Raw genomic sequence first — 22560 nt, 5'->3', positions numbered from 1 at the left:
GGATTATGCATATACGATGGCCGGTCGGGCGCGGCAATAACCGCGTCGTTACGACGACGTTATCGAGGCATCCTGGTTCGCGGAAATCTCTCGCCCGCCACTTCTCGATTTTACCCGATAGGTATCCACGATTGGTTCATATCAAAGATTAATGGCGCTTGCGCCCCTCATCGCGGTCCCATTCCGAATTAGACGCTGAAAGAGACGGGGGTTGTCTATTTCCTTTGGCGAGACTGATAGGGGTTGATCTTGAATTTGTGTAATTCTGGGGATGTAGATATTGTGATGCAGTTTTCAAATGTATTTGGTTAATTCTAGTTAATTTCCGTACCAACTTACATTGAGCGGAATCTCAAACGTGAATTGCATATTTAATCACGTACTTTCCTTAATATTTCCTCTGTCTTATAATGAGACATAATGCAATATAAAAAAATATGCAAAATTACATTTTATCTAAATATGAAAACACGAAATTGTATAAGAGTATTCGCAGTCTACTTACAATAATCCCATTGGATATAACAAAGTATATAACAAAGTTGGAACAATAGTAACCTGCAGCACTTTCTACTATTCCATCACTATCCTCGATGTACTCGACAGTCAATAATCACCAGGGATGCGTAACACCGTTCAGCTTTCACAATCCATCACTCTCCTCCAATACATACTTTTACATGAACGTAAAGAAGACAGCCATCAGGCGAGCGTCGAACGAGCGACAAATCCATATTCACGGTATTAGCGTGAAAGGGTTGTTCTCCAGTATCCCCGACGACGCAGGTTAACAGCCATTGTCCGTTGGAATTACCAGCAGCAGCCTTCCGTGATTAAACGGTTTCCCCCACTGCTGGTCCGTGGTCCTTGGAAGAGGGTCGAGATATGAGGGGAAGGACAGAGGCAAAGGGATACATGCATACCTATATGAGGGCTGGCATCCACGCATACCTATAGCTCCTCGAAGCTTGCCAGAATCCCAGGACCCTCACTCCCATGTTTAGCCGGATAATGCCCATTGTTTCGAGCATCCCACGCATCCTTGCTCTTGGACGCGATACCTAGTAGAAACCCGGAGCTGAAATGCTCGCGACGCGATACGATGTGTTCGAATGGCAGCCAAATGGCCGGTTAAATGCACTCGCGACTGTATTCTGCTGGCACCAGCCTCACCATCGCTTCGAGGAACGCGGACTCTGGCATTCAGGTGCAAATTGGCCCTGTGAAGGCTCGTTCCCTACTTCCGATCTTCCTGCTGTATTGTTGCGGGACTGGCATCTTACGGATCTTCGGTAGATCAGATCTGGGGAACTAGGATTCTGCGTTAGGATCGGTTAGCTTTAGGAGGCTGGTGATGGCTGTCGTTGATCAAGTACTTGAGAATCGTTGTAGCGGAGGATCTATACGAATGATATAACAACTGACGGTGTTGAAGAATAAATGGAAAAGGGTGTTGTTTAATGGAGTGGTCAGTACGAAATCTAGATTTCTTTTATTCAGGCTGATGTTTTTTAGGGATTAGAGATTTTGCAGATTCTTGAAGCTAAAGTTAAGAAGAACGCTGAAACAGATGATACTGTTAAGGACTGGTAGAGGTAAGAAGTGATCAGAAATCAAGTCATATCAAGAAAAACTTTCATTGAACTTGTAGAAAAGAGTAATGCTTGTGAAGCATTGTGTCTTCGTCAGGAATTCTTCATGGTGAGTGAAAAAAGCCATCAAAAAAATTATACAGTCATACGAGTTACGAATATGAAATTGTAACATATATTTGTCTGGATTTCCCCAACTGCAAATAAAGATAGGGATAAAAGGAATTTGTTACAGACCAGTAATAGGAATGTTTTAGGGTTGTAATGTAGTAAGAACCAGTGCTTACTATAAACGAGCTTTATGTACAAACACGATCGTTGCCTCTATACAACGTGATTCTACATCGATTCCTCTTATCCATAATATAGACTTCGACTCTCTTATATGTACAAAACATTGTAAAATTGTAAACGAATGTTTGCTTAATGGGCAGTGGATGTTAGATCCATGGACCTAGGCGACTTTCGAGGACATTGGCAGCGTCCACACGTCCCATCAGTCTTAAATGATTCAAAAGATCTGCGAGAGCCGTAGCTTCCTGATGTTTTGCCTCCCAAAGATCCAAAATGTGCTCTGTTGGACTGGATTTTGTTGCAAAGTAATCAACGTATCTGCATAAAATCATCAATAATTGCAACCTTCTGTTTTTTTTCACTTTTTCCCAAAAACAGTTAACAAACTCTCACCGATCTACTTGAAGTCTCTGCGCTAACATTCTCCAATCGTTTCCTCGCGCACTTGGCGGATCGAGACACTGACACAACTGTTTTCTTAGCGTCTTAGAAAATCTTCAACGAATAAAATTATCCACAATTATTGAACTACGTGTAAACTAAGAAAATAGAAAGGACGTCGAGTCATACCTGAATGGTCTGGGAATAATTGATTCGGTCGACCTGTTCGAATTCTTTCCGCGCAAAACGATGGATGATTCAGACTTCGTGGCTCTCTTTCCACTAGAACTATTTCGCTTCATCAAGTCCAGATCGATTCTCAGGAAGAGCGCGTGCTCTTCGAAACCACATTGGCAGACTCGCAGCTCGAAGCTGAGCCTTAGATCGCCAACGGTTTTCTCGATCCTGAAGGATCTTCTCACACTGGTTCTCGTCGACGACCAGATTCGACGATGTGGAACCTCTTGACGCTCGACGAATCCGCTTTCTCTATCTTCTAAGTCGATTCGAAGAGGTGAACCACCTGCTCTGAAGCCTAGCGCTCCGTGGTCGATTCGGCAACCGCCTAATCGTCGTTCCTGTACGAATTTGAGAAATCTCAAGCAACACTTAATGATTTGTAAGTGTTATTTACAAAGTAAAATGGCGTCTGAAAAGAATTCTAACAATGGAAAATATGAATTAAACGCAGTATCATAAATGAAGTATCAAATAAATGTATGTTCCATTTCTCCAAAGTTTCTCTATAATTATTAAAACTGTCATTTTTTTTAACTAACTAGCAAAAAATGAAAAATTAATTGATAAAAAGATTTGAACATGTCTGAATCAAATGAAACGATGTGTAAAAGCAAATTTAGGGTTAAGAAAGTGTCATTTTCTAAACGAAATGATTGGAGTTTAATCTAACAGCGAAAAATAATGTTAGAAGTCAACCTGTTCCACTACAAGTTTAAAGGCAGCCTTCGTGTCCTCCATTAAATGACACCTGATGTGATCCTTCTCGCGAGACAGGAACACAGCAACACAAATCCTCTTCACTGCCAATCCAGGCGCGACCACAGAATTCTCTCCAGCGACTGCATACACACTAGGACTCTCAGTGACCAAAAATACTCCAGAGTGATCTAATTGTGCAAATGGTTGCCCAGGAAGATTTATAGGCTCGCCTCCCAGTGTAAGAATCTTCCTCCACATAGAACCAGAAACGAGACTAGAACTGGTAGACGAATTGCTCGAGTTGTTAGACTTTGTCTCCAAGTCAAGATCCGTGGACCAGAGACTCAGTTCCCAGTTTCCAGTTCTCAATTCGGCACAGTGTTCAAACTGGAGGATCACAGGCTTCACCAGGTCGATTCCATTCGGACCACAAGCCACTATTGCCGACAATAGAGTCAAACCAGGTGGTAGACCAGGTCTCAGAGAATCATCTCCAAGAACAGCCAAGTGTAGGCCGTGTCTTCTTCCACGAGAAATGGCTCCTTCTGGGATGGACATCGAAACTCCAACTTCCGGAACCACCAGAAGGGCGCCTTGATCATCGACCACAGCTCTCACGATGAATCCACCAGAATCTTCGTGACTTCTGTCGTCTTCTCCAAGTCTCTCCTCGTCGTCGTGGTCGTCGTCGTCCTCGTTGTTGCTCTCCTGGTTCGCCTGGCAGGTGGAACCTAAAGACCAGATGTTACCAGGTCCGTTTACTATCTGTTTCTCGATCGTCGTGTTCGAGTTGATGGTACTCGTTCCTTACGAGATGATCGGCCTTCCTCGTTATCAGATAAGACTTTGCCACGCTGGGAGTTCCTACAGGAGGACCTGGCGACGGAAGAACTAGGCGATGGCCTTGTGGTCGAGGGCAGTGAAAGCTGCGGCACGTCGTAGTGATGCTCCGAGCAAGATCTGCGCACCATCAGAAAGACTTTCAACGAGGGACAAGCATCGAAATGGGTTTAATTCCTGAGGGTCGTTTACCTAGGCATCCTAGATGCGTTTGACTCGTCTATCACTTGTTCCAGTCGCCTGTCCACGGATAGAACCGAACGATCGTTCTTCGAGACGACCGATTTAGCTAAATTTTCTGGACGACGAAAGTCTAACCTGGCTACCCCATACAGGGCTTCCATTCGTTCTTTTCGACGCATCAAACGAAGGAAGAAGATGGTTGTTACTGCCAGAATGATCGCTGCTACGCTGAGAACGATCCAGAGTGCCAGTATGTTTCCGTGATCGATCGCCCTGGTTGCTGAAGGAAACGACGGATTTCAAACCGATTTTCTATAGGTAGAACTGTTCTGTGCAGTGGAATTTACCTTCCTTGAAGACTCGCGGACCGTCCTGTCCCAAAGCTGCATGCGATAGCACGAAAAATGTGACTTATTTCATGAACGGACAGACGTGATCTGAGAAAGTCTGAGGAACACGAGTAACTAGTTACTTATCCGCGATGTTTATAAGCTGAATAGTCGCAGTTGACATACCATTGTTTTTATTTTCAGAACTACCGTCGACTGGATCTTAAATTTTGTACGAAAGAAATATAAATGAAGAGTATATGAAAAAGTAAAATGTAAGAGAATACAAACAATATAAATATATATAAATTTCATGTATACATTTCGTAGCTATCAGGAGACATAGTGATGAAAACTAGGAATATATTTTCCACAATAAAAAAGAAACGTGGAAAATAATGATAGAATTCAATAATAATGATAGAATAGTTCAAAACGCCCAAATTTCGAAGGTTCTTCTAACAAATTTACAAGGATAGCTCGTTTACCTTATTGTCAATATATGAATTATTATCGTAATACTATGAATAGTTATTTTCAGTTTAGTATTCTGACGGCCATGTAAAGCCATTCTACAAAAAGCCATTCAAGTTCTCACGAATATACCATTATAAATTCATAAAATTTCTATGCATAATTACAAATTAATAATTTCGACCATTCTGTTAATTCTATTACAGTATTAATTCATTGCGTTCCACCCCGACAATTCATCGCTTGAAAATTTAATTCGACCTCCGCCAACGATGTGCCGTCTGTCACTGAACAATGGAAATATTTGCGTCCAACGACCGGTTAATCGAAGGAGGTTACAACGCACGCTTTCGGTCCTATTTGACCCCAGCAAATAAAGGACCAGGGTCTTTCTGCGAGTCATTATTAATTTAAATCGTATCTTTGCGGCACGCATGGAACCGCGAACGACGACCATCGAACGTGACGCTGGACAAGGGAAGTCCGTTCGCTCGTAATAAATTGTTCGTTGCTGCCCCGGTCACGAGAATATCAAGAAACAAAAAGACACAAGGAAAAAGAAGAAGAGAAGCAACGGAAAAAGGAGGCAAACGCAGCTGGAGCTCACCATTACATCGATCCATGGAACAAGACTCGACGATGACGTCCTTGCCTTGACAGGGACGACCACCATTGCTCGCCGGGGGGTCGTTGCAGGATCTCCTTCTTACTCTGGAACAATCGGGACCGCATGCGGACCACGAGGACCAGCTTGACCATCTGCCGTCGACCGCTGAAAGCAACGGGTGAACTTGAAAATCCCGATTAAATCTTGGTTATCAGATGTATCCTGCAGCCAACGGGGACCAAATGATTATATCTCGTTGTGTTCTGTGTACGCTTTTGACGACGAGGCTCGTCTTTGATCGTTTCGTCGATGGGACAAGAAACAAGACTGTTTTGAATTACAGAGAGAAATTACATAGTTGGTTATTATGGAGACACAGGTATGGAGTGGTATCGTTGTAATTGTTTTGTAATTGGTTGGTTCTGTCGGTCTTACCGGGACAGGAGGGATTGCACTCGACCCTCTGCGTCAGTGGACCTGGACAGGCTTGACCTCCATTCATGGCCGCGGGATTCGTGCACGTTCTTGTTCTCTTTTGTACACCTCGGCCGCAACGGGTGCTGCAGTCTGACCATCCTGACCAGGAAGACCACCCGCCGTTCACTGGGAACGTTTTCAGAATGGGTGGAACGTTGTATTGGGAAAGGGTGTCGCGTTTGCAAAAAAAAGTGACGAGGTGAAATGGTAGTTTGAGCATTAACCCTATAGCATTTCAACCTGCCGCGTTCCACTGTCGAAAGAGTTTCTTTGAATCTTGAATATATGTAGTATATATGCAAGATGATAAATATGTAATACGTATTATTAAATGATGAATAATTATAATTATAATAATCGACAATAATCTTCTTAAGCATATTGGATCATTGACGAGTGAAGCAAGGTTTCGTATCTAATTTCTTGAAAATTTAGAAGTATAAAAATTACGCGTGGGCATATAAACTAAATCATCAATAAGTTAAGAGAAATTTCGCTCTTGAACTGGTTTGAAAACAAGCGAACGACGTCTTACTAAGGTAGTAGGCGAAAGAACTAAAGCTATAGAATAGAAAACAATTCATATTTACCCTTCTTGCCGAGATTTCAGATAGATTCTCCGATTAGGAAGTTCCGGAACAAACAATAAGCGCGTTGGAACGTCAGCAAGCGTTTCGACAGAAGTGAACGAAATTACAGGAATCTCATTAAACTGCTTGAGGAACAACAATTAGCATCAGTCCTCTGCCGCGAACTTAGACTACAATCTCTCACGCAATGCACCACCGATTTCCCCTTATTGTCTACCCAGACACCGCCTCATTCTCCTATCCCTCTTCCCTGGCCCGTATCTGCGTTACGCTTAATTATCCCTCGATACGCGATCATCGTTTCTAATTACGTTCACTCTGATCCGCGATTTAATGCAATATTCATGGGTCCCACGGAATGTGCAAGAGGTCTCACCATAAACCGTCAGCACTGCCGGTTCACTGACCCGCCTGGCAGCGATGTTCTCAGCGACGCACGAATAATTCCCCTGATGCCTCAGCTCGGCCTTCCCCAGGATCAGGTGTCCATCTACGGTTTGAACGAAATTGTTGGCCGCTGTCACGTCGTTGGGGATGCTGTCCGCCATAGAAGAGGCCGGAGTGGAGCTGGTCATTGTCTCGAGAGGCGTGCCATTCTTCAGCCAGTAGACTTTCGGTTGTGGCACTCCTAAGGGTGGCGTGCAACGAAGTTCCGCGTTTCGGCCAGCTTCCACGGACAGCGAGTACGGCGGCGACAGGAAGTGCTTCTTCAGGTCTGCACACGAGGACCACCGCGCACCAGTGGCGGGATTTTTTTAATATTCGTCCGGAAACGCGAGGCACGAGAACTCGACGAGACACAAGGGCGCGGGGAAACAGCAGCGAGGGAACAGGCCACTCAGCGATATTAGGCCGCGTATATAAATGCAAGGGCGCTTTCATGGACCGCGACTCTATGCTCCGCACTCGAGCAGAGCCTCTTTGCACCGGTCAGGAGAAAGATTTTGCTCGAACCGCGAGGGTTGCCATTCTGGATAGCCAACAGCATATTATTCGCTGTGGATCCACGGAAAAATAGATGCTTTTATATCGCGAAGGGAGGGACTGGTAAGCAAGAGCGTGCTCCCGATCCACCGGTTACATTCTTGCCCTCTATCAGACCGTCTAGACTACCTTTGACCTCGTATCACTATCAGGGATGCTTTTAGTACGCTTGTGAATGGGGAGTATGAACCGATTAGATGGAGACCGTGGTCCCGTTGTACGGGGTGTGTTATAATTCGTGGCGCAAATAGGGTGTGTTATAATTCGTGGTGCAAATAGGGTGTGAAGAATTCCTTGATTTAAATTAAGTCAAAATTATACGGGAAATTGTTTTGCCTTTTAAAAGAAGTAGAACGAATTACAAGTTCATATTCTTTGTAATTCACTGAGTTACAAAGATCGTAACAACATTCATACAAGCGGAAATGAGACGATCTCGTGAATCAATCATAGCGTTCAATCATTAATTTTAATTAGCACACCATACTTCTTCGGTAATTAGATTCTCCGGCTACGATTGTGCGAAAATGAACTACGATAAAGATTAAACTCTCTCATTAAAAGAATACTTTGTTCTTAAAGCGTACGAGTCTGGACAAACTTGAAAGAAAACGATCTTGTTGTCAGATTTTCCGCGTAATTTCCTCGGCGATTTTCTTAGGAGCCACGCTCGCGTGTTGGTACGCGGTTTCGCCGGGTGTTCTCCAGGAATTTCAGCCGTGAAATTAAGCTGCGTTCTCGCGGCGAATCATCGTTTCGAGGCGTGAAACGAAATTACCGCAGGATTAATCCAAGCTCGATTTCCTCAGGTGGATCGCGGCGCGAAACGACGCCGTGTTTCGCGACGAAACGCCATCACGATCAATAGCGTCCCGCGTATTCAATTTCGAAAGCACGTCCGTTTCCTGTTTGCTCGCAAATACGAATTTAATTCTACGTCCTGTTTGTCTCTCGCGTGTTTGCGCACCGCGACGCGTCTGGCGAAAATTGCTCTTTCGACTCTTGAACTTCCGCCTGTGGCAACCCTCTGTTCGGTTTTATCTGCGCGCGAAGAGAGCGCCGATGGTATCTTCGATCACTGTGAAGGAAACGCGGGGATGGGAGAGGCTTTGAGGCTGCTTTTGGAAAGGTGATACTGGCTACTTCTGTTTGTTTGAGAGCACGACATGACTTCGTGCTCAAGAAAGTATTTTAAATTCAATATAATGTTTTGAAAACGAAATGTGAGATTCGAATCCTTTGCACTTTAAAAATGTTTCTGTAGGATTGACCAAATTCAAGATATTTTTATAGCGAAATCTGTTACTCAAGCAAATGTTTTAAATATAATAATATTCGTGATGAAGAAAGAATAAGATTTCATCCCTTTGGACTTAAAAAATGATTTCGTATGATCAACAACTTCAACACACTTTTATAGCGAAGCTTTTTGCACTGAGAAAGTCAAAAGGTTTGTTCATTAATACAGTAGCTTTTATCCATTTTTATTTTTCATCCATGATAAAAATCGATCTATTCATTTCAATCTGTGCATCCAATTATTTTGTAAACTATACGTCATTCGAACAAGTTTTTCGAACGAAATACGCTATCTGGAAAGAGACATTTGAAAATATCTCTAACATTTCAAAGTAATCTTTGCTTTCTTCGATACAATCATATACTTTGTATTAAGTTTTGAATATACCTGATTGTAAAATGAATTCACCGAATTATAACATATATACTTTTAAAAATCATTCTATCATCTACGATCGTCTAAATATTCCCCATACCAATCACCAATCAAATCGCCATCAAAAGTAAAATCAGTTCAAAAATCGCAAGTCGTCTCACATTGTTATGCATCTGGCATCATTGTGGTTCATGGGTTACCGTTCCAATTTGCATAGTAACAATACACCGTTGTTGTCTCTACCCGCACGAAAAAAAAGAAGAAAAAGAGAAAAGAGAGGATAAAACGAAGGGTAGTCGGAAGGTAGCGCAACGTTTCTATATTCACAGGTGTTTGCTTTGCAATAGAATATCGATTAGATTTTGGGCTCGGTTTACGCGTCACGAGATATTCGATGAAAACAAGCGAACGCGGCATCCCTCTGCGCCACTACCAACTAACCCTTGCCGACAGCGAAGCTTATAGGAGTGAATTTCGTGGCGGGTATCTCGAAAACCCCTGTTCGAGAGTTGGCTCGCTCTAATCGGGTTAATGAAGTTACATTTTATGGTCGATTCCAGGTGCTAGTTGCTCCCGGCCGTTTTCTCTGCACGACCTAAGTCCTTCTTTCATCGTTCGCTCGAATACGCGCTACAATTGCGAGTTAATTCGTTTTCACCCTCTCTGTATTCACCCTCGACGCCCCTTTTTATTTTGCATTACGTATCTTTTCTCTTTTTTTCGTCATATGATTGGTATTTTGGAGACTATTACTCGACGAACGTTCGTTTCAATTACATCGTAACATCCTGTCTTTAATGGTACAACTCGGTGTAACAATAAAAGTTTAGTATCAACCTTTTCAAGAGATATATTTTCGAAAGTTTAATTTGGTAGTAAAAAGGAATTTTCTTTTTTGGAAGATTATTTTGGGAAGGAGATATCTGATTTGGACAAATTGATTGGAGGCTGTCTGATCTGTCAGACTCAATCTACTTCTCCCTATATTGAGCTGGCACTGTATTTATAGTGGAATAAATAGGGGTACCGTGGGGAATGTAGAGGAATTGACCAGATTGAGGCAGGATAAATTTATTATTTCTGGCATTGACTCATCTATTTATGCGTTACTACCCTCGCGAATTACGTATTCGGTGTCTACTGTACATTATATATCCATGCATTATATCAAATTCGATGAATTATATCCGATGAGATATGTCTTTTCCTCTCTCAATTATTCACAAAAATCCACTGTCCATTCATAACTATATTTTGTCAAAAGCAAGATTCAATGGAATCCCAAAAACTATTGCAGGATTCAAGAATCGAGCGTGGAAAATGGCACATACATAAAAAGGGACGATCGAAAGCTGAGTGACCGAAGAAAAGCTCGAAGAGGAAAAGAGAGAACGTCGAATGGATAGATTGGAGTGTTCTCTACTTACAAGCGACCTCAACCGTAGCAGGCTGCCCTCGAATCTGACCTGGTCCCGACCATGCCACGCACTCGCACTTGAACCTCTCCCTACCGAAGTACTCCTCGACCTCGTTCCTCGTCACGTTCAACTCGACCTCGACGACCCTCGTTCCGGTACGAGGGTCGACAAAATCCTGGTGCTGCGAACGTTCAGCCCGGTCACCGTTACAGCGAAAATACACCTGCAATGCAGCACGGTTCGAATAAGACGACTAGAATAAGGTAGTAATTGGCGACGCGTGAAAAGGGTCAGAGACCAACGGTCTTCCACGTGGTGGGTAGAGGTTTTTCGAGTGGTTAATAAGGGTGAAGAGGAAAATGACGGGGCGACGGCGCTTGGACCTGGCCTGTTTCGCGAACAACGTGCGAAACACGGAATCCACCGAGCCAAATACCTCCTCTTGGATGCAAAAGCGACGACTACTTGCCTCTTTACTAAGCCTCTTCGACGCTTTATTTTACGAATTTCATTGTGTAATGGAGAAGCTGTAACTTGAGAGATTAAGGGGCTTGTTCGTCGCAAAGGCGTTGTACGATGAACTACTGTAATTTTCAGTTTTCACGAAGGAATTTGAACAAATGTAGAAAATGGAGGTAGGCTGCGGTATGTACTGAATTCTTTAAAGTTTGTCACGTTTTTAGAAGGTATGCTAATGTTACGCGAGAGGAGCTTAACTCTTATATTACTAAGGGGAGATGTAGGTTCCATGAAGAAGAAATTTTTCTTCTCTATGCTAGCAGTGAAATACGATGCCATGTGAAGATTTTCGATTAATAACGACATGTGCCTTCTCTGTATGATTGCGACAGAAAACGGGTTTATTTTGCGTACCTGAAGAGCGTGTGCTGCGCGGCAATGAAGGGTAGCCGGTTTCCCTTTGACTACGAACGTGTCAACGGGTTCCGCTAGGAAGATCGGCAACGAGCCACCAGCGATAAGATCGATATCGCTGTTTATAGTTGCACTTTCGTAGTCACCATAATCATAGTCATCAACGGAATAATTTTCTTCGTCATCTTCCTCCGCGTCTTCTTCCTCCTTTGTGTCTAGAAGCAAAGGGTGAAGTTCACCTGAAATTTATGTAAAATTTATATCGTGAATCTTTTGCTTCAACGAATCTCCATCATTAATAATTTTAGATGCTCTGCGATATCGGTGGAATAGCATGACAAAAGTGGAATTTAAATGATTAATCCAATTATAGGAAGCCGGGGGAACTTCCCTTGAACCATGAATAAATGATCGAGGCGCTTAACTTTGGCCGCCACAGATGTGAGGAAAAGTGAAAGTTGAAAGAGAATGAAGTAAGCGGCAGTGTAAAGACAGGGGCGCTTCTAATTTCATATAGTTTCATGAATCAACTAGTGTTCCCTTTCGTAATCTAATTATTCTAATCGAGAAACAATCGTAGAATCTTTAATGCAGAATCACACACTTCTCTACTTTTTACAGCACTTATAACCTCCATAACATCCTCTATCTGATTTAATAAATCTATCTAGAGCAGTTAGTACATGTTCCTACCCATTTAAACAAAATTATAATTCATCGCTATCCTTTTTCTTTTAATTAAAAAAAATCCAATTACAGAGTATTAAATATATGAGCGCCGAATTTTTCAATAGAAATCTATAATTCTCTAATATAAAAAGCTTATACCATTACAATCGCACGAATTTCATCTACAGTTTCTCCTCCAATTTCAAAGCACCACGTCCTTCAATTCTGTTGCATTTATGCAACTCTGACGAAATATTTCATTATCTGGTCTGTAATGAGTTAACGCATAACTCCACGAACAGCCGATAAAGATCGGACGTCGCAACCGAGTAACACGTGCATGGAGTGCAAAGCGTTAATTCAGCGAGTGAAATGAGCCGTGCTAGCCGAGAGATCCGTTCCTCGCCGATCATCGTGGCTACGGATAACAAGCCAAACGATGTCTGTTCTCGAGCGATCGAATGTTTGTGCCACCTCGACCAAAGCGCGATTCTGCCCACGGTAAATTTAGACGTCGCGCGATGGAAACGGTAAAGCTCGGTTTAACGATGCGTACGGGATTTTACGTCGTGTATCAGTCAGCGGGATCCGCTCGCTTAAGATCTCTTAGTCTTTACACTTGGTCCCCATACCATGTTTCTCTATCTTTCTCTTTTATCCTCGTGATTCGTTCGGTCCGGCTTGCACACATTCTAAGTCACAGCCAGAACTTTATTACCCGGCACGACTAGGCGATCGCGACTCTTGTTTGACTCGAAGCAGTAAACCGAGAGACGATTATCCCCGCTGTCACACTCACGGGAAAACATGTCACGATTTCGAGCCAGGGCTTTGTAGAATATCAACGTTGCACGAGTAAATTCAACCCGCGAATTTATCTCTGTCGCCCGGGGGATGTTTGGACGTGTCCGAGGACACTTCGAACGCGACTCTGTGTAAAGTTCTCGCGCGAGTTGTTAACACTGCGGCGGCGAAATGTAAAATGGACGAAATTGTTTCTTTACTTTTAGTATTTCACCACGTACACTGCTAAACCAAAAGTTTCAGTACACTGTATGTTCTATGAAACAGAAGGGTTTGGAGAGAAGTCGGCATAAAATACTGTTATCTACGGGAACTCTTTTGACAAAAATTCAAAGCGTAAAAGTAGAGGAAATTATTATTAATACGTAAGATTACGAAGAGCAACAAAAATATATATATATTTGATAAAAAAAATTATCTCCAAAAATGCACCGATACAAATGTATAAAATTTCTACAAATTCTGAATATTCTGGTATTTTCAGTTTTAAAATTTCGAATATTTAGAAGCTGATTTGATATTCTGAGTGATTCTTGACAAATTTTACGTTTCTTTAATGATAAAAATCATGGAGAATATTTTTTTATAGGTATTCTGTCGAGATTTTTATGGGAAACGTGTGATTCGTATTCGCGAATTTAATTTGCTCGCTTCATATTTTCGCGATCCTCTTTCCGGGATATGATTAATTGCCTCCGGTGTCGCGGACGCGAGAATCAACGCACCAGTTCATTTACATTCTGCTCAGTTTTTGGTTACGTGTTAATCTTCGCGCCCACTCGCTGTTAAAACAGCGCATGGAAATTCGCTGGAATTTTTATAATTTCCTGAACTGTGAATTTTCATTATTTTCTTTTCTTTTTTGCATTCAGTAATGAAAATTATAGTAAAACATTTTTTCAAGAAACATCAATAACTCTCTATGTGAACTATCGATAGATAGAAAAGTCGCATTATTCGAACGTTTCTCCAACCATATCAAGACGTGTCGCGATAAGAAAAGTTCTGACGAAGCACAAATGCAAACGCGACAAAAGTTCGCGACTAAGCAAACACTAACAACTTCATAACAATCGAACAACCAGACCAAACTCTCGTACCAATGGACAAGGAGCGTTGTTTGTTTCGGGGGTTCCAAGCACAAAACTCTAAATTCTCGAGCTCGAATTCTCTATTTACCATGGACTCGTAAGTCTACGATGAAAAAATGTTCTCGCTGCGAAGTTCGATGTTGTTTATTACAAACCATAAGCCGCGTGGTTAAAATAACTCATCCTTACTCTCGAGAGTGCTGGCGAGGCGTAAAAGCGCCAGAAGCAGTATGCTGATCTTTAGCTTCATTCTCGGCTCACATCTCACTGAACCGTTTCCCTCGACCACCGATGAACGAAAGCAGCATACGACCACCTTACGCTCCAATCACCCTTCAATTACACGATCAAAAATCCATTCAACTTCATGAATCTTCATTAAAACTTCTATCACCCATTGTCTATCTTATTACCAAACTCTCTCTTCACATCTTCAATTTCTTTCTAAGAATTCCAAATCAAATATCAAAATATCGAACAAATCATAAAGAGAGAAAGAAATTAACAAAATGTTAGAAGAATAGAAAATTATTAATTCATAGAGAAGTTGTTCTTTGATCGTCAAAAAAAAGACACGGACAAAAGAAAAAAAAGAAAAAAGAGAAGACTGAAGCGGCGTTAATTGTTCGCAGCTTCGAATTACATGACGAATCCGCGCGCGGTACGGTTCGCTGCGCTTCCGTTCGAGCGTGCCGCGTTGTAGCACGAGAAAGATGGGCTGAGAGAGGGACACGTGACCGGCTGCGAGAGACCCCCCGGTGTGCGCGCGATCGACAAACGGAACGAAGAGCTAGCCGAAAGGGGGGAATTCGGAATGGAGTGTTGGCAGCGCACGATCCTCGCCGCTCGGCACGCGGTAGACGACTGAACTTGCCGACGTGCGCGCACCTCTATATATATACATATATACACGTCTCGCTTCGATAGCGTCGCTCTTCTTCATCCCCTTGTCGTCGGGGGTAGTGGTGGCGACGCCGCTGCCACTGCCGGAGACGCGGAGGTGGTAGTGCTCCGGAGAGGATGCCGGAGGCTGCGCCTTCTTCCGCGAATGCCGAACCACCATCCGTCGCGGCGAAATCAGACGCGTGCTCGCTCTTTTGCGTGCGCCGGCCACCTCTCGCTCGATCCTTTTTATTTATCGGTTATTTTCTTTCGATGGACATAGGGGATGTGAGCAATTCAAAGTCGAGGAGTCGTCGACTAACGTACCAGCGAGTCGTGGTCGTTGGTTTCGCGGGCAAAGTTCCAGTGAAGGTGGAAGGGGTGAGATGGAGATTTGATTTCTAAAGTAATGAAGATGATGCGTGGAGGATGTTTCGTCGAGTTTGAAGAGGTTTTGAGAGGTTGTGAGAGGTTTGTGAAGATGTGTATTGGGAAATTGGTGCTCGGTATTGAGGATTTGAAAAGGTTTTAGAGCTTGTTACTTAGAACGTAGAAGATGAGTAATTCCAGGTCAAACGAGTCTGTTAGGCAGATGACATTTCCGTAGAAATGGAAAGGGCGAGATGGAGGTTCTAGCTGGAAAGAAATAAAGTCGACATAAGAATGATACTTAGCATGGAACGAGGAGGCATTGAAAGGTTGTGAGAGATGTGTGAAGTTGTATTTGAGATAGTGTGTATCAAATCAGTGATTTGGGTAGCTTTTGAAGCTTAATTTGTTGAATTCGTTTTCGGAAAGAGTTAACTTTTCCCTTTTAGAATTAGTTACTTATCTTTTAAGATTGACCAAGCGTTAATTCTAAAAATGAATTCACAAATTATACTAGTTCATATGTATGTGTTGTACATACAACATCTTCAGAGAGAATAACATTCCACCGATAATTCTTACTATCCAAAACTGGCATAAACTTCATCGAAGTTAGCAACGTGATCTTGACACATTGCGTGGATCCAATTTTCCAGCCATTTGTCGGTAAAATAATGTTGTGTGCGGTCATTGTTACCGCGGCTTCGTGTGGCAGCTGATCAGGGCCGGTAAGGATCGAATGAATGTCATCGAAGAGGACGGTCGGGTTGCACGAAGGCGGTCGGCGAACGAGTCGATCGTCGTCGAAGAGGATCCTCGCGGGAACGTATGGGATTTCCGGCGGTCGATCATCGGCGATCCGCTCGAACGTGAAATCGGATCCAACCACGACAACGACGTTAGAGGCGTTGTTGATGCTCGTGACGTGTTCCTCGAAGGGAGGGCGGCATGTAACGGTAAACTAGCTTCCGAATCGGTTGGTTACGCGTCTAAGAAACCGATACCTGGCTCGGTGTAAATAAATCGCTTCGAGGGGATCTGTTTCCGTTCCGTCTTGTCCGCTGGATTAACTTTTGTCGATGCTTCACCGTGATCGTTCAACAGAATATCGGCTCAAGTTACTCATCATACAGGTTGAAAAGATTCCTAGAAAGTGAAATGATGATTGGATAGCTGGTAGAGATTCTTCGAGTTACGATAGGGAAATCGGTTTCGTAATTTCAATGGAATACTGTTGGCAGAGTGGATTAACGTAATGTTGCATCGATTTTTTCGCCGAAATGGAAGGCTATAGAAATTCTTCGAATAATAATACAATAAAAAAGCTAGTTTTGCTGATTACTTCGAGGAAATTGCTAGTTGATAGACATTTTTTGAGTTATAAGAAAAGAAATGGATAGGAGTATGAATCAACGTATACGAACTGTACCGATCCCCTCTACGTGTGTCTGTATAGATCAGCACAAAATCTACTAATTACTGCAGAAAGATCAGTTTTACAATTTTGTTAGAATACAATTAATAAATTAGATCAATATAGTATAGGGTACACGGATTCCTCTGACATAAAGTAATATGTAGTTGAATACCTGGTACAAATTCTTCGAGTTACGACAGAGAAATCAGTTTCGCAATTCGAACAGAATACAGTTGGTAGCGTGGATCAACGTCAAGGTGTTCTCGCGAAACAGTACTAATGGACTGTGCTGCAATCACGCCGCTTTTACTTAATGGAACAATCCCGGGCCATAGTAAATTACAACGGAACGCAGAGATTTACTTGATGTTTAGAAGACAAGAATGTTGCACAGTGGCAAATGAGATAGGATAACCATTGTTGAAATTTATAGCGCACTATTATGATTGCGCTGTTTCTCAGACGTTTTACGAGATTGTTTTAAGAACTTCGTCCCGAATTTTCTATCGCGTTACTCTTTTTATACGGGCTGTTGAAACAAAGCAGCTCCCTTGGGCGAGATTCTATCAAAGAGCCGCAATTTAATACAGGATATTCTCGACTTCCAAACTTAATTCCAGGAAAATTCGTTCTTGAAGTTAGCGACTGGATTACAGGATTAAAAGGAAAGGATATAATAAAAAATCATCAGGGATATTACATTTTGCCTACACTACCAGCCTAAGTTTAACGAAGTACTCAAATTTCTATTAGTAGGACCTTAAAGAACTACAATTGTTTTCCACAATATAATAAACAATTAATAAATATCAATGTTATGAAGCACGTCTGATTGCCCAACAAATAATTCATCGAATTATATTTTGTATAGTACCATGACAAAGCTCTAGAGAATTACATTTATTCTTAATGTAACAATTAATAAGTATTAACTTTATGCAACAAACATTCATCATCAACACGCATAATTTCCTACTACAATAAAATCCCAGGAAATCTCCGAGCATTAATAAATATCAACCTAACTTCATAACCGTGACATCCATTCATTTCTACTGCATATTCACTAAATATCCAATGACTTATCTCCACTAAGAGCTCCACGATTAACATTCCACATCACATAACTTTCTCAACCCTCCTGGAACAATTACAACACTTCCCCAAGAACAACTTGGTGCAATCTCCACAGAATCACACCCCGTCGTTTCCACGATTAATACCACCCTCGCGCGTCGGATTAGCGAGCGCGCGAAATACACGAAAGCGCGAGTGTCCGCGCGGAGGGTGCCCCACGTGATTCGAGACGAACACAAAGTTGTCTTAATCCAGATAAATGCGCGTACACGGGAAATAGAGCGCGTTGGCTGGTCGAAGCTTGACTTACATCGATTGCACTTTCTCGCAGATGGCTATCGCGCGCTTTTGCGTTCAACGCCGTCTCTTAAGCCATTTAACGTAAACACACGTAGCAATTTGTCCGATGGTTCATGTCGCCCTAGGGAGCGCCTGCGACCCGTCCAAGTGGTAGAAGAAAGAAAGAGAAAGTGGCGGAGAGAGGAAAAAAATAGGGTGGTACAATGAGCGTCCATAGTTGGGGAAGAAACGAAGGGTGAGTGACAAAGGAGGAATAAGGGAAAAACGGAATACGAGGGAAGGGTGATCATAGATCATGACGTTTTGGGATCATCGAGCCTCTTTGTACAACGTTCTCGTTGCCAAGTGAAGGATTTGTCTGTGAAAGGGGTGTTGACTTTTAGAGAACTGCGATTCAAGCGGAGGTCTGATGCGTAGGAGGTTAATTCTACTTTGGAAGTAGAATTAGTGAACATGGGCAGACACGGCGACCGTGTGAATTTTGGGCTATCTGTATGGATTAATAGAGATATTTAGTACTTTGAGGCTAAACTCTGAAGTCAGACATTGTGACAGCCTGAATTTTAAATCATTTGGTATAAATTTTGAAAGGCAGATATATGCAGATTAGGAAAGCTATCTATTAATTCGTGGTGTGTTAAATTTTGATGTAACTTTAACGACCATTTAAATTTGAGAGTCAAATCTGGTGATAGGCTAAATTTTAGTGCCATTTATAATAAATTTTGGAAAGCATATGTAGATTAAGTTACTTACTAATGTAGGTGTGTTAAATTTTGAAATTCGATCTGATGATTGCTTACATTTTGGGATCAGGCACTATAAATTTTAAGCTCCGCACTTTGCATATTCCACGTTAATGGAGCTACTTTTTCGCTATGGTTTCATTACATCAGAAAATTCTACAAATACATTTTTCTAAACCCTATAAAAGAATTTAAAGCAAATTAATATTCTCAACCTCACTACAAGTTTACACACTTAATCTACGTTTAATCTACAATCAACTATCTCTACAAAATTAATCTAAAAATACAAAAAATATCTCAAATATACCGACCCTATCCTTCATTTTATCCTACGCTTATCTACACCCCGTATAGTGCAAATATCAGGATCAAGAGAACTGAAAAGAAAAAATAAGAAAGAAGGAACTAGAGCACAAGGGGTAGCGACGGAGAGGAAGAGGTCAAGGAAGAAAAGGGACAATAGAAGGACAACGGAAGAGAATAGAAACGAGGGAAACAATCTGGCAGTGCCAGCCCGCGGCTAGAACACGGAAAACAACGGAAGAAAGCCCGTGCTCGGTTGCTAGCTACGCTCCACAGCCGCGACTAATTACGATCGCTAATTTCGCGCCCGAGTAAGAAAGGAGTACACCGTCGACAAAAGTTCTTCCATAGACGGACAAAGGAAGAAAAATTGCTGACTGCTTCCTCGCGAGGAGAGACGTTCGCGAGTGGGTGGCAAGGTGCTCGTGTGCACGCGTTTAAATAAATTACCACGCGCTCGTTTCACGCGCAGCATGTGATATATCATGTTAAATCGAGATAAGAGGCGGCCAGAATTATTAACGGGCTCGAAGCCTCGAGGCTTACGAGCGTTCGACTGCTTATTGGAAAGGACGCAGGACTCGGTAATGTCGGGCTTTGTTCGAGGAAGCCTCGTCGCCTACGCGTTGCCTCTTGCCAGTTGGTTGAAATATTCAAACGTGGAGTACATTTCCGGTGTACGGAGACGTCGAACGCTGTAAGTTTCGCGAAAGGGCTGTTGCGTGTCTGAAAGGGAAGCTGTTTGCCTCGGGAATGTGGAAACACTGCGAAGGGTGTACAGTGACCCGGAATGAATCCCCTTCCTGATCTCGTTTGATTTCCGCTCAGATTGCAAGTGTGAAGGGTGGTTTTGCTGAGTTTTACTTGGTAGCTCGTATTGGAAAAATGTTAGACTGTAAGACTTTTAATCATTAAATATAAAATAACAACTATATTACGTACGAATAAAATAATATTTTCTAGGCAATTTAAAAAATTATTTTTAACAAGTGCGTTTATCTTTATACATCATTTCATATACATCATTTTAAAGTTGAGAATCTTCTGCTTCATATATGAATTGTAGTTTTATATTTACATATATAAACGAATCTCCCTTGGGATCCAGTGAAATATGAACCAGGCATTCCCTATGTTACATCCTAATAATAAAATCAAACAGTACAATAACAATTCAATTCTACAACAACCCTCGCTTAATACAATCGGACTCTCTCAATCATTGTCTTTCTGAACTCCTACTCTCTTTCAATTCTTCAACGATTCACTTATTGTCAGAACTTTCTCACTTCTCAATCGTATCGTCTAGATCTATCTTATATCTTATAGATCTCACACGATAACACATTCTTTTCAGATGCGTCAAACTTCCACATGGCTAGTATGTATGTCAAACCTGCGTGTGTATCCTCTAAATTATCCCTTGCTCGCTATTAATAGCTTAATACGAACATTCATTTGCCGACCATACGAGTTCTCAATTCTACAATAGCATTTAAATTTTCCTAATTTTTCCTTAAACGGGATAAAGTTATTCAATTATAAAACTTCCTAATTTCAATGTACCCAAAATTAATACCGGTGCCACGAAGCGGTGCCAGGTCGTGCTACGTAATTTCGCGCGACTAATTTTAGCCCATGACGCAGTTGGAAATTATGAAACAACCAAAATCTATTAACGCTTCGACCGACGTGTGCAAGCGAAGCGAAACTGAAAACGGCGGGGCCAAAACGATCGCAACAGCGAAATAACTGAAATCGGGTATGGCAGGAGACGTGGCGCGATGATTACGTGCAAACAAACGGTTTTATACTGTTTAATGACGTTCCGCGTCATTAAGCACACATATCGACGATCTCGTTTAAATCGGATCCCGTTAATTGTGTCCACGGAACATGGAAAATACAAATGACAAACCGTGTAACGATCCGCTCCATCATTAAACAAGGATAATCCCGATCGAGTTCCATATAGCCCGACTCACGTTGTGGAAGGCGTGAGAGGTTAAAGACACTGTGGCGGTCTATCTACGAATCGTAGGAGCAACGATAACGTCGACCTGCGTTTCGGAAAGTAGAACATTTAATTTGTTTTGCGAAAAAATATAAGTTTGTCTCAGATGTGATTCAGAATATCATACTTCGTTTTTCTTCCCGAAGAGAAGCACATTTGTACGTTTTGCTACGAAAATAATACGAAAAGAATGTTTCGTGCTTCGTAAAATGAAATAAGTTAGACGTACTACTCTTCGTAACGCGGATAGAATCAAAACATTAACAATTCGACTAGATATCTACGTTAAATTTGCCAGAGGCTGAATAGCAACTATTGGCCCTGTTTCGTCGATAGGGCGCCACGATTGTTATTTAACTCGTCTCGACGTAGGTGTAGTCATGCGAATCAGCTTTCGTAATTCCTTTCTGAGAATCGTACCATGAAATAGGAGTGAGAAGGTTCGAGCAGCTTTCGCTGTAATTCGAGTTTCAGAACGCTTATCGTGACCGCTCGTGGATCGGTGCAATTTGCACGGAAATGGGGTAGAGGCTTATCGACCGCTGTTGGTATCTTGGAGTGGTCTGGTCTTTCGCGGTCTATCGATTTCGATATATATATATATTCTTTGATTTGTGTAATAATGCATCGAAGTCTGAAAAGCTTTAAGAAACTTGATGCACTTAATAAGATCTCGATGATTATCCTCGTTACTACTCGATCGGTAACTCTACTGTTAAATCCAGTTCTGACTAAAACATCATTCCAATAAACGTGTCCCATCATTCCAATAAATTCTACTGTATCACGATATGGATCACATAACGGTGAAAACTTATTTTTAACATCTTACGTAACTCAATATAACTCTTTGGTTCAATCATCCCCTCTGCACTCTGGATCCGCAACTTTCTTCAAGAGGTTAAAGAACGTTCCGCGAAAAGCTCAAACGTCACTCATACCTCCCTGTTTTTCCGGAAATAGTGCGAGCATTACACAGAGCGCTCTACTTTTGTCTCGTGCGGCGAGTATAGCCACAGCTGCACAAATACATCGATTTACCGACGACACGATGTATTATCGATCAACGAAGGAGGCACGACGTTGGTCGTGGCGTTCAATCGATTGTATGCCTCTCTTAGAGGGTTGGCGCTGCTGCCTCCCATATGAAACTCCTTAATATTTCAACGAGCGTGCAGCTGTTGTCTTCGCAAACTCGAGAAAACCGGCTGTTCTCTTCCGCGGCACGG

At 42.2% G+C, this 22560-nt stretch overlaps 1 protein-coding gene across 4 annotated transcripts; it reads right to left on the bottom strand.

The window, feature by feature from the left end:
- Positions 1–1875: 1875 nt before the first annotated feature.
- On the bottom strand, positions 1876–14977 carry LOC132909343 (netrin receptor UNC5C-like). 4 transcript variants are annotated; one of them, XM_060964122.1, is made up of 14 exons: positions 14864–14953; positions 14410–14664; positions 11657–11895; positions 10793–11006; positions 7083–7421; positions 6075–6242; positions 5640–5804; positions 4577–4612; positions 4239–4509; positions 4018–4166; positions 3204–3937; positions 2457–2845; positions 2280–2381; positions 1876–2204 (listed from the first exon to the last, which is right to left on the bottom strand). In XM_060964122.1, exons 2-14 carry the CDS (start codon positions 14468–14470, stop codon positions 2033–2035), a joined length of 3039 nt encoding a protein of 1012 aa, XP_060820105.1. In that variant the 5' UTR covers positions 14471–14664; positions 14864–14953; the 3' UTR covers positions 1876–2032. The 4 variants fall into 4 exon arrangements, with proteins under 4 accessions (XP_060820105.1, XP_060820104.1, XP_060820106.1 ...); XM_060964121.1 differs by having other exon boundaries at positions 14410–14977; XM_060964123.1 differs by having other exon boundaries at positions 11657–11871; positions 14410–14977.
- Positions 14978–22560: the final 7583 nt, after the last annotated feature.

Source organism: Bombus pascuorum, chromosome 7, assembly GCF_905332965.1.
Source record: "Bombus pascuorum chromosome 7, iyBomPasc1.1, whole genome shotgun sequence".
Taxonomy (NCBI): Eukaryota; Metazoa; Arthropoda; class Insecta; order Hymenoptera; family Apidae; genus Bombus; species Bombus pascuorum.
Note: the sequence above shows the minus strand (reverse complement) of the source record. Positions and strands in the feature narration are given on the sequence as shown.

Coding starts and splice junctions, on each gene's coding strand:
- LOC132909343 (XM_060964119.1), bottom strand. CDS start 14,311: ATGGTAAATAGAGAATTCGAGCTCGAGAATTTAGAGTTTTGTGCTTGG. Junction 11,007..11,656: donor GCGCAGCACACGCTCTTCAG/GTACGCAAAATA, acceptor GCTGCATTGCAG/GTGTATTTTCGCTGTAACGG. Junction 6,243..7,082: donor GGCAGTGCTGACGGTTTATG/GTGAGACCTCTT, acceptor AAACGTTCCCAG/TGAACGGCGGGTGGTCTTCC.